The sequence below is a fragment of the Galeopterus variegatus genome, unplaced genomic scaffold (genome assembly GCF_000696425.1).
Source record: "Galeopterus variegatus unplaced genomic scaffold, G_variegatus-3.0.2 Scaffold6563, whole genome shotgun sequence".
Taxonomy (NCBI): domain Eukaryota; kingdom Metazoa; phylum Chordata; class Mammalia; order Dermoptera; family Cynocephalidae; genus Galeopterus; species Galeopterus variegatus.
Window position 1 is genome coordinate 11,545 of NW_007732674.1, and position 13,520 is coordinate 25,064.

The window sequence follows — 13,520 nt, forward strand, 5'->3', positions numbered from 1 at the left end:
TTCTCCCTCCTAGACAGGTTAAGGTTACAATGCAATTGCCTTCACTCATTTTGTTTTGGAGCCAGAATTCACTGCATACTCTTAGATAGGACCTGAATTTTACTGCTGTATATTTTATATATTGGCTTCTACCCAAAATAATCTTAGGTCTTTTACAGAACAAAAGCATATACCTTGAGAAAGGCTGTGAAGTTTGTAAGCCCCAAGAGTTTCTTCTTAAGTCATGACAAAATACAGTTTTCTTATTCACTATCTTCTTTGATGGAGAGATGAAGGAAAAACTGCACAAGCCCACACATTCTGATCCATGCATCCTTTATTCCATGACCAACCACTGTGCTGCATCCAAACAACAGAACACAAACTGGCAACCAACCGCAATCCAGTTGTACAACGATCTGAGGCTCACAGTACATTTAAGGCTTTTAAATTTGAAAAAAAAAAAATAATAATAATAATAATTAAAACCAAAGAACCCCCAGACCCAAACCCCCAACCAATACAAGTAGTGTAGCAATTTTAAGCATCTTACATTTCTGATGCTTATTTGGCGCAACTCCAGTGTCAAAACCCAAATAACTCCTAAACGAAAAAGATTAGTTTAGTGAAATTTTAATTACATAAATTCTTCAAAGCATAAACTTGAAATTTTTGTCTTGGAAATGTTATAAAACTTTTTAATAGCAAAACATAGGAATAAAAACATATTAACAAAATGTATTCAATCATTTACATTACAAACAAGGAATCTGCAGTTCATTGTAATAGCCTGACAAAAGAAAAACTACCCATTAAGAATCTATGCACAATGTAATTGCAAATATGTACAGTACTTTAAAAAAGCCTACAAGGAGGACTTTATAGAAGGAAAGTCGGCTAGGCTCTTTGTTAGACCAACCAATCAAAATATTAAAACTCTGTTGGCCAGTAATAAATTTACACTTAAAAAACCCCCAGTTTCCTTTTGTTTAAGAATATTCCAGTTATATTTATATGGTTACAGTTGATGAAACTGCTCATGATAGTTCCAGTAAATTACCCTTCAATTCATTTGTTTGGGGAAAGATCAGAATGTTAACAAAAATTAATAAAGGAATTTTCACCACCAGTTTTCCAGTTACACTATCACAGCTTCACAAATGGATTGAACCCATGGATCCAGTGGCTGAAAGAGAGCTGCATGTCAAATACTGAGAACATTAGTGAAGACAAGGTTGAGTCCTGCATGGATAAATCAGAAGTGATGGGTGAGGTTGAGAAACATGTGAGCACACTTAATATCGCACTAGAAAACTGTCCCCACATTCAGCTCTCATTCCCATTCCTGCAAAGCGATGAAGCTGGGAATCACGACTGTTCAATTTATCATGTTGTGTGAATTAGTAGAATCACCTCTAGATACAAAAGACTGAGATTTCATCAGCTCTTTGATTAGAACACCCTAAAGGTTGGGCACTTCTTCATGGTTATCAAGTCATTACAGCTATCCAGTTAAAGCATGTGCAAAACAGAGGACTCTGCTGTTCACAGTAAATGAGGTAAAATCAAGTGGTCGTCTTCAGGAATTAGGAAGTTCATGAGATATGAACTGTTTTAGTCTTTCTAGGTATTGTGCATAAAGCTCTATGTCATTATGCCCAGCCCCTTCCACCCAGAGGGGCTCCACGGCTCGGGGACAGCGCTCGTACATCGCTAAGCCATGGGAGAAATCGATGACCTCATCCTCTGTACCATGAATGACCAACACAGGAGAGGTGACTTTAGATATCTTGTCAATGCTGCAAAACAAAAGGGGTGGGGAGCGAAAAAAGGACTCCTTTAGTTACGTTCACATATAATATACATCACACTTAATGATAAGTGAATCAACACCCACAGGAAAGGATATTAATACTGCATCGCTGTTTTCTCTTTGTTTTTTTTTTTATTAAAGACTATTTTTTATAGCAATTTTAGGTCCACAGCAAAACTGAGAGGGAGGCATAGATATTTATTTCTCATAAACCCACTGCCCAATACATGCATGGCCTCCCCCATTATCAATATTTTCCACCAGAGTAGTATATTTGTTACAGTTGATGAACCTACACATCATGATGGTTTGGCTTTTTTCCCCCCTATTTTTTCTAGTAATTCATTTTTTCTTAAATAAATTTTTCATTTTGGAATAATTCTGGATTTACAGGAAAGCTACAAAGATAACAATACAGTTCCTATATACTCCTAATGCATTTCCTAACGTCATACATTAAGGTTAACATCATATGTGACCATGGTATATATGTCAAAACTAAGAAACCAATGCCAGTACATTACTATTAACTAAACATCGATGTCAGTAAATTACTATTAACTAAATTCAAGACTTTATTTGGATTTCACTAGTTTTTCCACTAATGTCTTTTTTCTGTTCCAGGGGCCAATCAAGAATACCACATTGCATTTAGCCATTGTGTTTTTGTTAAAGTATTTTATTAAAAACAGAACTCCTAAAAGCATCAGTAACTAACATTTTTGTTATATTCCTACTTTTTGAAAGAGGATTTATTTATTTTTTTAAAAATAAACAGGCCAGAAATTAACATATCTGAATGAACATCTCTTTGCGAAGTTGGACACTTAATCCACCACCACTTAAGTTTTCAGAACTCTTTTTTTCAAGAGCTACCTTCACAATTGATTAACAAGATACAAACCCCATTTCATAAAAACTAATGGCTCATTTTTGGATAAAAACTGCACTACTTAGCTATTTGACTCTGAAAGACTTCTGATTGTTTACAGAAATCAAATCTACTATCAAAAGAATATTTGAGGATCTTCAAAATAATGTGCTTCAGACTCTGAAAGCATATCCCAAACAGTAACTCAAAGACTTTAAGCATTTGTTGGGCTGAGTATGTACGTGACTTCTCTGATGCGGCAACAGTCATTTAACCTCCAAATAAATCGAAAGAAACAAATCTCTTTCCAGTCTATCCTCCTCCCAAAGGCCCTCTTATAATTGACTTCTCTTTCCATATTTGATCCTAGTCAAAGTTACAAAAGGATACGAAATGGTACTATTTGTGGGAATCTTTTTGTTAAAAGTAGCAGCTAACGTTTATTAAACATTTACCATAGCTGGGTGCTTTGCACTTAACATATAAAATCTTGTTTAATCCTCAATGAAAGGCAACAAGAAAGAAATGACCAGCTCTGTTTTATCAAGGAGGGAATTGAAGCTCAGAAAGATTATTAAATAGCAGGCATGAGGTTGTGGAGATAACAAAGAGCTCTAACATCAATTACGCATCCCAAAGATCTACAACAACTGCCATAGAGCCTTTATTAACAGCTCATGAAGCTGCTGACCACTTCAAGACATCCCAGAAAAAGATTGCAAAACCTCATCAGTCATGTAATTTGCAAAGATCAGAGCCACTGTGGCAGTATTCAATTTTGCAGATTAGTAATCTTACTTGGGGGCCAGCCCCGTGGCGTGCTCGGGAGAGTGCGGCGCTCCCGCCGCAGGTTCGGATCCTATATAGGACTGGCCGGTGTGCTCACTGGCTGAGCGCGGTGCGGGCGACCCCACACCAAGGGTTGTGATCCCCTTACCGGTCACGAAAAAGACAAAAAAATAAAATAAAATAGTAATCTTACTTGGAAACCCATTTCTCCCCTATATTTTATTTTAAAGTAAATTCCTTTAAGAGAGTTCAATTACACTCAATTTAAATGATATTTACTTAGCAGTTATGATGGACCTTACATTATGCTCCATGCTGCACAATTTAAGAGAATCTCTACTGCCTAGAGAGTGTATTTGAAGTTAATGCCATTGTCTGATCATAATGTAAAGGAGGGTAAAAAAAAAAAAAAGGATTACAAATGAAATAATAATCAGAACTCCTTTTATTTTTTATTTTTTTAATATTAAAAGGAAATGTGAAAGTTATCTTCCTTTAAGGAAAGGAAGACAGAGATGCTCCTTCCATTTTGTAGGGATGGACATGAATAAGGAATGGTCTCTCTGCTATCTCCAATCACCAACCTTAATTAAGCAAATTACTTAACCTCTCTAAGCCTCAGTTTCCTAATCTGTAAAATGAGTACAGTAACTGGACCAACTTCTTAAGTCTGTTGTGAATGAAGATTAAGGGTTGTACATTAATGAAATGTACAACCTGATGCCTGGTGCATTAGACAAACTCAGCATAAGATTAGTTGTTAATTTGTTAATTAATAAGTTGGAATTAGTTATCATGGCTGTATTTTAAGGTATATGCTAATTTAAGAGCCAGGAAAAAACCTACTTGTTTCGTTGCCAGGGTAACTCCTGGCATGGCTTCCCATAAACATGCTAAATATCTGTCTTCTCAGAAACTGGCCTCTCATTACCAATTCGGCACAAATAAGGCCACACTTGAGATGCACATTAGCCCTACTTAGCATTCCCAGCCATGCTGCTAGAAATGTGCAGTGCAACTTTCCCATGAAGCTAAATCTCACTGAATCCTGGTATAAACTGCACAGAACTGAAGTTCACCCAAGGTGCTAACAGAAGGTTTCTTCCTGTGAAACAAGACAGTCTGTGTAACAGATGTTTATGCAACCGAATGATGTTCTTTTTTATTTTCTCCCAGCAATAGCAGAATGACAGCAATTAATGGGTCAATCAAAATCCTGAAACTGTACATTCTTTCTGCTGAGGCTTTCTCTATAAAATGGCAATGTGAGCTGGCCAGGGCTTTTGTAACAATCTCAGGCTGCTTTAGCAATGTACTGTGGGAAAAGTTCAGAGGGCAAAGACTTAATATGTTTATTAAAAATACTTTCCTCATCTTAGGGTAAAAAGAAAAAAAAGGAAAAACGCCCAAACAGAGGTATTCAAGAAACCAATGTGCTCACTGCTTTCATAGTTTCAGCACATTTTTCTTCCTTCTCTTAGTGAGAACTAAACAGCAGGGGTTAGGTTGGCAGCTGCTCTGCCGCCTCTAGCAGGCTGGCAGGAGGGTTCCCAGGCTGGCAGTGGGCTCTGGTTCTTCTGCTTCTCGTGATGGATGCAGACAGCTCTGCAGGGGACAAGGTCTTCTGGTTAAAGTGGGAGATGGGTTATTCACTTATACTGTCCCATGGCCAGTTACCAAAGATCAAAACCTGGCTCGTCGTGTAACTCACTTTACCTTTTTTATCCTATTTACAAAGATTAACTGAGTATGGCACCTTTTCCCTTACCTGTACTGGCTCAAAAATAAAGAGAAATTCCAGAACTGTGCTTGCTGGTGGTTTTTATCTGAGCTAGACAACTGCTCCTCGCCTCCTCACACACTCTGCACATAGCTTTCTGTGGCACGGAACTCTTACACTGCATGTAGCTATTTCGGATTCAACAATGCATGTCCCTCTGAGTGAACGAACAGACACTCTGCATGTAGCTATTTCGGATTCAACAATGCATGTCCCTCTGAGTGAACGAACAGACACTGAACTGTAAGCTCCTCTAGGATATGCGGGTGCTTTCTTTTTTAACCTGCATAGTACAGCTGAACCAATTAATCCCAGGTATCATGGCACTCAAGGTCCTTATACATCATCTGGGAGATTTTCACACACGAGTCAGGCCCGGGAGGATAAAGTCTCTGGATGTGTAAGTATCATATTGTCCACATCCCCTATGGCGCTCAGCGGGGTCTGACATATGCCTGCATTTAATAAATATTAATCAGTGGCACTGTCACTAATATATATTAGCGTATCACATTAATACAGTTCATGGCAGCATCAGATCTGAACTCGGATCACTGGCCAACTTAGCACATGCTGTACAACACTGAACTTACCTGGGGAAAGCATCAAAGCAGTATGTTTTCCTGGTATCTGGAAAAGCCACACGCAGACCAGACATCAGAGGGGAATGGAGAATGACCGCTGCGCACTCATACCGTGAGGCCAAGTCCACCGTGGGGACAGTCCCGATGCTCTGACCATAGAGGATAATGTTCTCAGGACTTACGCCATATCTGGAGAAATCAGAGGGTGCATGCCATTAGCTCATGTATGAAGTCAGAGTGAGAGTGAGGGGGGGGCCGAGAATATCTTAAACCCACAAAACTCCCACATCTACCAGCTTAAAACCATATCATTTAACTTGTAGGATTTAGCTTAAAATGAATGTGAACTTGACAAAAACAAATGTTAGGTGCCTATTTCAGTACTAAGCGACTAAGATTCTGTCTTCCACAACATTTTGCAAAAATAATGAACATGACATATTTTTCTGGCTAATTAATTAAATAAGTGCATTATAAATTTCACTGAAGTATTGACACAGTCATCTCACTTCCTATTATTCCCTCTTTATATTTTCTTTGATAATCACAGATGCATTTCTGAAGTAAAAACAAAAGCAGGTTTGGTAAACTGTAATATATTATTAAGACCTCTTTTCAAGTGGAATTTTAATGATATGAAAGATACTAACATTTATCAGAAAAAGGTTTACTGGGAGACAATGAATTTGAAGACAACTGTATTTTCTTTAGCCTATTCTTGGGCTAAACCCTTCCAAGTCTTTCAGTCCATCAACGGTCTCTGATTCATTCTCTTCCAATTCTTAGCTGGGTAAACAACTGTGGAATACAAGCTAATCCCAGCTTCCATTGCAGGTGGTTGTCCCTAGAGAACTAAGGCCTGGCCAACCGGATGTGAGCCGAAGTGACATGAGCTAACTGATCCCTGCATTAAAGGAACAGTGTGCTCTTCTTTTCCCTTCTCCCTTCCATTGGTGGGAAGTAGCCCGTGCAGAGCCATGCAGAAGAAGGCAGCACCCTAGATATGGTGGTGGAACAACATAAAAGGAGCCCAGGAAAACAGATGCTCTCTTATTAACCCACAAAGGAAATGCACAATATGTAAAGAGTGCTTAGAAATGAAGACAACTAGGCAAAAGAAATGACATAGCACAGAAGAAGACACATATATGCTCAACACACACAAACACACACACAAAGTGATGCTCAATCTTGGTAGTACATGAAGATGCAAATTAAATCCATGAGTCATTATTATATACCCTAGAGAGGGACAAAAATGAAAAAGTCAGATAATGCCAAGAGATGGCAAGAACATGGAAAAGTGAAACTCTGTTAACATTGCTGTAGGAATACAAATTGATACAAGTACTTGGGTAAACCATTTGACCTTATCTGGTAAAGCTGAAGCCTGTGAACTAGCAGTTACACTTTTTGGAATAAATACCTACTGTGGCTTACAGGGCAGTATGAAATGCTTCCTGACAACAGCCTTCAGTGAACAGAATACCAACCCATAGCTGAGGGGGATGGCAAGATTTCAATCTAACGCACCCCACCCCACCCCCCCACCCCCGCTCCATGAAACTCCACAGGAAAATGTGGGCCCTTAAGAGGACTTCAGGCAAGGAGTGGCTACTTCCAGCAGGCAAGCATTGGGATGTGCTTTTACAGAGCCAACATCTGGGCTCATCAGCCACGAAGGGTACAGGATCTGAACTCATGTAGACAGAAAGGGCTTTCTACTAGAGAAGCACGACATGCCCACAAGGCAGCAGAAGGAAAGCACAGGGCTGGGATAGAGCCCAGAGCAGCTCACTGGGGCTGCTGAGCCCAAGCAGAGCTGGGATGTCAGCAGGGATGGGGCTGGGAGAGCTTGAATGGGAAGCTAAAGGGTTAGAGCCTGTCCTAGAGAAGGTGAGGGGGCACTGGAGTGTCCAAGGGCAAGGTGAGAGGAACAGAGTTTAAGAAGCTTCATCTTTAGGGACATGCAGGAGAGATGACAGATGCATGGAAAGGAAGCAGGGAGATCAGGTAAAGGACTCTTCAGACTCCTAAAGGGAAGAGGAATGAAAGATTATAAAAGATTTAAAAACAGGATCCACTCTCTATTTCTAAAGTGAAGTATCTGTGTGGCCCTGGGACCTGACACCATCTAATAAAACTGTGCTATGGAAGAGTGTCCTAAGACATAGGTTTTGCCTGGTGTTCTTGTCTGGGGTTTCATTTCCTTTGGAAGAACAGGTCATTAAAAAAGTTGGCAAAAGGAGTTTGGGTGGTGAGATTTGAGGAAGGAATTCACGCAGCAGCATCCTGTGCCCGAAATCCTTATGTGAGAGGCATGGACTTTAAAGTCCTCACTGAGGACTAAACGGTGAGCAGTGTCAGAAAGGAACACTGCTGGTGGTGAGATTTGAGGAAGGAATTCACGCAGCAGCATCCTGTGCCCGAAATCCTTATGTGAGAAGCATGGACTTTAAAGTCCTCACTGAGGACTAAACGGTGAGCAGTGTCAGAAAGGAACACTGCGTTCATGGTCAGCATGCCAGAGCACAGGACATTACCCTAGGGAGGTCCCCAACTGCAACTGCCACAAGCTCTTTCCTTAATGGACTGGGAGGGTAGTCTCAGCAGGAGTTTTTAATCTAGAATTCAGGGACCCTTTGGGGGAGAACGTAAATAATACTAGGGGTCTCTTCCTCCCTCACAATATTCGTCAGATTTTCAAAGTGGCCTACAACCCCCAAAAGCATAAGGGCCACTGGATCCTGCACTGGGGGAGTCAGCAGACACCTGGAGAGAAGAGAGTCCCCAATTTCCACATTGAGGGTGGGGGGTCTTTCCAAAACTGCCACTCCTGTGGCAGGCAGTAAATTTTGCTATCAATTATTTAAAAAATTATAAATCAAAGAAAATATAAGAGGAGGAGGAGGAAATGAAAATCGAAGGCAGTTAATGAATGAAGGACAGAAGATTAAGAGATGATTAATGGCATCAGACCCTACCTTCACTGATCCAATCTGAAGAACTGTGAGAGTTGCATGGGATAACACAGCATGGTCACAAGGAAGTGGTGATTTCCCTTTTTATTACTATAGTCAAACAAAGTTTTCAAAATCCTGACTCTGCCTTCCACTCTACACACCATGAGACTTTACGAGCTTGGGCTTACACTGAATAAGGATAGAAACGGGCACAGGCCCAAGAGGCACAGCCTGCCAGATAGGGCAGAGGGGAGTGCTGTGGTTACTCACACATGCAGCCTTTTTCTGTTCTGAGCATCCTGAACCAGTCCATCCTCGGAGATCAGAATCTCCTTAGGCCTTACAGAGAATCTGGGGACTATCTCACCTGGGACCGTCAACTCTTAGTGTTCCATTCATGGGCACCAGGACACACCCAGTACCAGTCTCTACAAATTCTACATTTGATTCCACCAGACTCGTATCCTTCATGATAACCAATGCTTTGTAATTCAGAGTTTTCACAGGCAAACCTCCCCAGGTAAAACACAAAAAGCACTAGCCACAAAGGAAAATACTGGCAAACTGTAACACGTTCAAATGAAGAAGTTCTGGTCAACAGAGGACACCATTAATAAAGTGAAAGTGTGAGTCACCAAGTGGGAAAAGGCACCTGCCACATGTATTACTGTTAAAGGTCTCATATAAAGAACAGGTAAAGACTACCGCAAATCAATAAGACTAACAACCCAACATGAAAAATGGACATTTACAAAATGGGCGTTTCATAAGAGAGATCAAATGGCAAAGAAAGAAGAGAGGGAGGGAGGAGGAAGGAAAGCATAGTTAGCAATCGAAGTCATGGGGTTGAGTGAGATCATCTGGAGAGAAAATGCAGGAAGACTACAGCTTGGGGAAGGTGAGCCAGTGAAGGGACCAAGCTCGTGTGGGGCGGGGACGGAAGGAGCAACCCCGAGTGACTCCGTGTCTCAGAGGCCAAGAAACGGATTTCAAGAAGAAAGCCATCGTTCTCAAAGGAGCAACCCCGAGTGACTCCGTGTCTCAGAGGCCAAGAAACGGATTTCAAGAAGAAAGCCATCGTTCTCACTGTAAAACACACAGGAGAAGTTGAACTGGATGAGAAGCAAAAGGTGGCGGGTTAGGGACTTCGGGCTGAGTAGGTGGGAAGTGGAGGTGAGAGATGCGGCTGTAGCTTACCGCACGGAGCACTGATGCAGACGGGACTTCCTTAGAGTCAGGGGCTGGGACATGTGTGTAGCCCCGAGAGAAGACTGAAATTCTGTGGAGACGGGGGAGGGGATTCTTAAAGTTCTGGGAGGGCTGGGAATGTGGGGCTCAAGTGGAAGGTTAGCCCTGGTGCGATGAAGCAGCAATTCTCCCCAAAATGCCAGGGAGGTAAAATGGAAGGAGAACGGCCAGACCTGCGACCACAGAGGCCTGGCCTCCAGCCTGGCGGTCACCCTGCAGTGTCTGCCTGTGTACTGGGAGAACACACTTTTGAAAGACAGCCTGAGGGACTGAAAACACTGAAGACACACTGTGTGTAGGCCTCTGCTGGTACTTCTCCTGTCCGCCTGCATCTTGCCCACAGAGGTGATGCTTGCTAGGAGGAATCGCTTTTGGTCTTTTGCCATTGTGATGCCCCTCCCTAAAAATAGCAAATCATAATTAAAAATGCAAAAAAAAATCCTGCATGAACATGTCTTCTACTTTATCTATATTGTTTCTGGCTGCTATGAAGCTACTGTCTTGTTCCAAATTGGTAGGGTTTAACTTCTTTTTTGTTTCAGAATAAAGGTTTTGGACTTTGGGACTGTTCATGTTTTTTAGAAAATACTTTTTTCACTTGATACTGCTTTTATTTTTAAGCTATGATCTTAAAATGCCCTATTTTTACACCAAACCAGGCAGCCCTTACACAAACTTAGAAAGTATTCACTCTCTCCCCCGCCCCCATCTTTTAATTTAATTTGAGAACTAAAGGCACCTTAGGATTGGGTCCAACCTGATCAATATCAATCAGCGTTTACTTTGAAGAATCCATAAACCCACTGGATCAGAATTTGTTAAGTGTGAATTTACACTTAAAAAATAAATAGTAATAACTTCTCAAGTAATTCAGATACTTATTACAGAACATTGGTATAGAGGTCACCAGTCTTCTACTTTGATGGGGGAAAAAAATCTCAGTGGTACTGTGAAAACAACACACTTTATCATCCTCATCTGCAAAAGAAAGGTGTTGGAATAGACGCCTCTTACAATCCTACTAACAATCTTTGATACTTTCAAAGGATTACCTGCCTCCCTGCCCCATCTTTACACCTCCCCAGCTCCTCATCTGTTGTCAGACAGCATAGTAAAGACAGGAGAAAGCAGAGGAAAAGTCCCTCAAGCAGTACCGACAAGTCTGAATATTTGACTAGCACGCTACAGTTTTCCAAGCCCTTGGAAATTATGAACACTAGCAGTGAGCAGCATGCTTACTGACTCCATGCAAAAAGGGTCAGCAGTACTGCTTCCTTTTTTCCCCCTTCAACAAGTCACTTCTTAACAATGAAAGGAAATTATGAATAAAAAATTTGAAAGAAAAATGACTCAGTCTCACCACGTAAAGATAAACATTATTACCATTTCCATATATTGCTTTCAAGTTCCTTTTCCATATATAGATTTTTACTTAAGGAACATAATTGTGACCCTATTTCTTTAGGCTGCTTTTGTTTGAACATTTTAACATGAGTTTTCCCCATATTAACTCTTTATGACACATAATTTTTAATGGCCTCATATTTCCTTATAGAGCTTATTTTTAGCACAAAATCTACTGTGAGTTATTAACAGTTTTGTGAAGGCTGATTCTATATCTGAAGTTATCTGATAAACTTTAAAAATATTTGTGTGAAATATAACAGCATATGGATAAATTCACAAAACACAAATGTCCAGCTTAATGACTTGTTAAGGGAACACTCGTGAGACATAGACTGTATCTCCAGCATTCTACAAACATCTTCAAATGACATGCTTCTTCCCCATTAAAACCCCTTCCCTTCCCCTGTCTGTAATCGCTATCCTGACTTCTAGGGATTAACTTCCTTGCTCTTCTTTATAGGTTCACTATGCAATTAAATTATCCCTAAAGCTTAATTTTGGTGGGTTTAAGTTTCCTGTAAATGGTGCCCTATAGTGTGTGTTCTGTTGTGTCTGCCTCTTTTCCACAGCATGTCTTCAAGACGTACTGGTGGTGGTGTGTGGTACTCTACGGTACAGCCGCAGCAGTTTATCCACTCTGCTGTCGATATACCTTACGGTTGTCTTGAACTGTGTCTTGTATATATTTCTGGTACATATATAAGTACTTATTTCTGTGAATATACCTTGGAGTAGAACTTCTAGGTCCCTGGGTATGTGTTAATATATTTTCAGTTTTTCTTAATATTGCTAAGCTTTTTTCAAAGTGGTTCTATCAACTTACAACTCCACCAGCAGTGAATGAGCTTTCCTGTGATTCACATCTTTGCCAACACCTGGTGTCAGACTTTTAAATTTTTGTCAGTCTGATGATTGTTTAGAGTTTCACAACATGATTGTAATTTGCATTTTCCTTTTTTTTTTTTTTTTTTTTTTTGGCAGCTGGCCTGTAAGGGGATACGAACCCTTGAGCCCAACTGAGCTAACTGGCCAGCCCTGCATTTCCCTTTTTACTAATGAAGTTGATCATCATGTCTATTCCCTCAAATTCCTCCCAGGCCATATTCTGATTCCCTACGTCTCTGTACCTAAGCACAGTCCATCACGGTTAACCCTTAGTATTATAATCCCCAGAATCCTTTCACCTCTTGACCATCCTATTTTTGCCAATCCCCAGCCCTGGGTCTGAACTTAGGTAAGATGACTTTCAGAGGAGGAGGCAGGGAGGCAGGCCACAGATACTTAGTCTTCTCCTCCCACCACTGAAACCACATTCCTTCCAAATGGCCAGAGCAGCAGGTACACAGCCTACAAAATAGAATCCATGATATTTCTGATCAGAGTCTACAGTAAGGGCTCCGAACCTACACAGTCTCGGGACATGCCCTTCTTCCCTCTAAGGAACTCGAGATGTAGCTCAGGAGAAAAGATACCCACATGACAGCAACAGGCAGGGCGGTGCCGCCAGTGGAAGGCCAGCAGGGAGAAGTCACAGAAAAGTAAGTAATGAGGTCAGCAGAAACTCCAGGTCTGGGTAGGTGGCAAGATTAAGGCTGCTGGACAGAGTATGAGTATCATGGGGTTGGTTAGACAGAAGAATCAGGAAGTCTGCATGTGTGGGAAACAAAGGGCAAGAAGATGAAACAAACGAAAACAAGCCCAGCCTCAGACTGGGTGGCAGGGGTCAGGAAGCCACACAGGGAGCTTGTACAGCCAAAGGTCAGGACTCCCAGAGTGTCTGCAGAGTAGGTACATGGCACTGGCGGTTTCAAAAGAAAGAAGAAAATGCCTTTGAGAAAGGAAAAGATCTGAGTTAGGGAAAAGAACTCAGGTGGCAGCCCACCTGTAAATTCATAGGAATACTCAAATGACACAGAGTGAAGGGGCAAAAACAGTGGGTTCTGAGAAAAACACAAAGAAAAACTCAAAAAGGAGGGCAGTAATGAGACACGCTAAATGCAGCCAGAAGAAAGGGAGCTCACGGGGAGGCTGCAGGCCGGGCGGTCAGGGAAGACCTCGCCACCTCCAAAGCCATGGGGTGCAGAAA

General features: G+C 41.2%; 1 protein-coding gene across 1 annotated transcript; it reads right to left on the minus strand.

The window, feature by feature from the left end:
• Positions 1-298: 298 nt before the first annotated feature.
• Positions 299-10,413, minus strand: LOC103606416 (alpha/beta hydrolase domain-containing protein 17C-like). The gene is made up of 4 exons (XM_008591017.1): positions 10,341-10,413; positions 9,147-9,291; positions 5,826-6,005; positions 299-1,778 (listed from the first exon to the last, which is right to left on the minus strand). Exons 1-4 carry the CDS (start codon positions 10,411-10,413, stop codon positions 1,559-1,561), a joined length of 618 nt encoding a protein of 205 aa, XP_008589239.1. The 3' UTR covers positions 299-1,558.
• Positions 10,414-13,520: the final 3,107 nt, after the last annotated feature.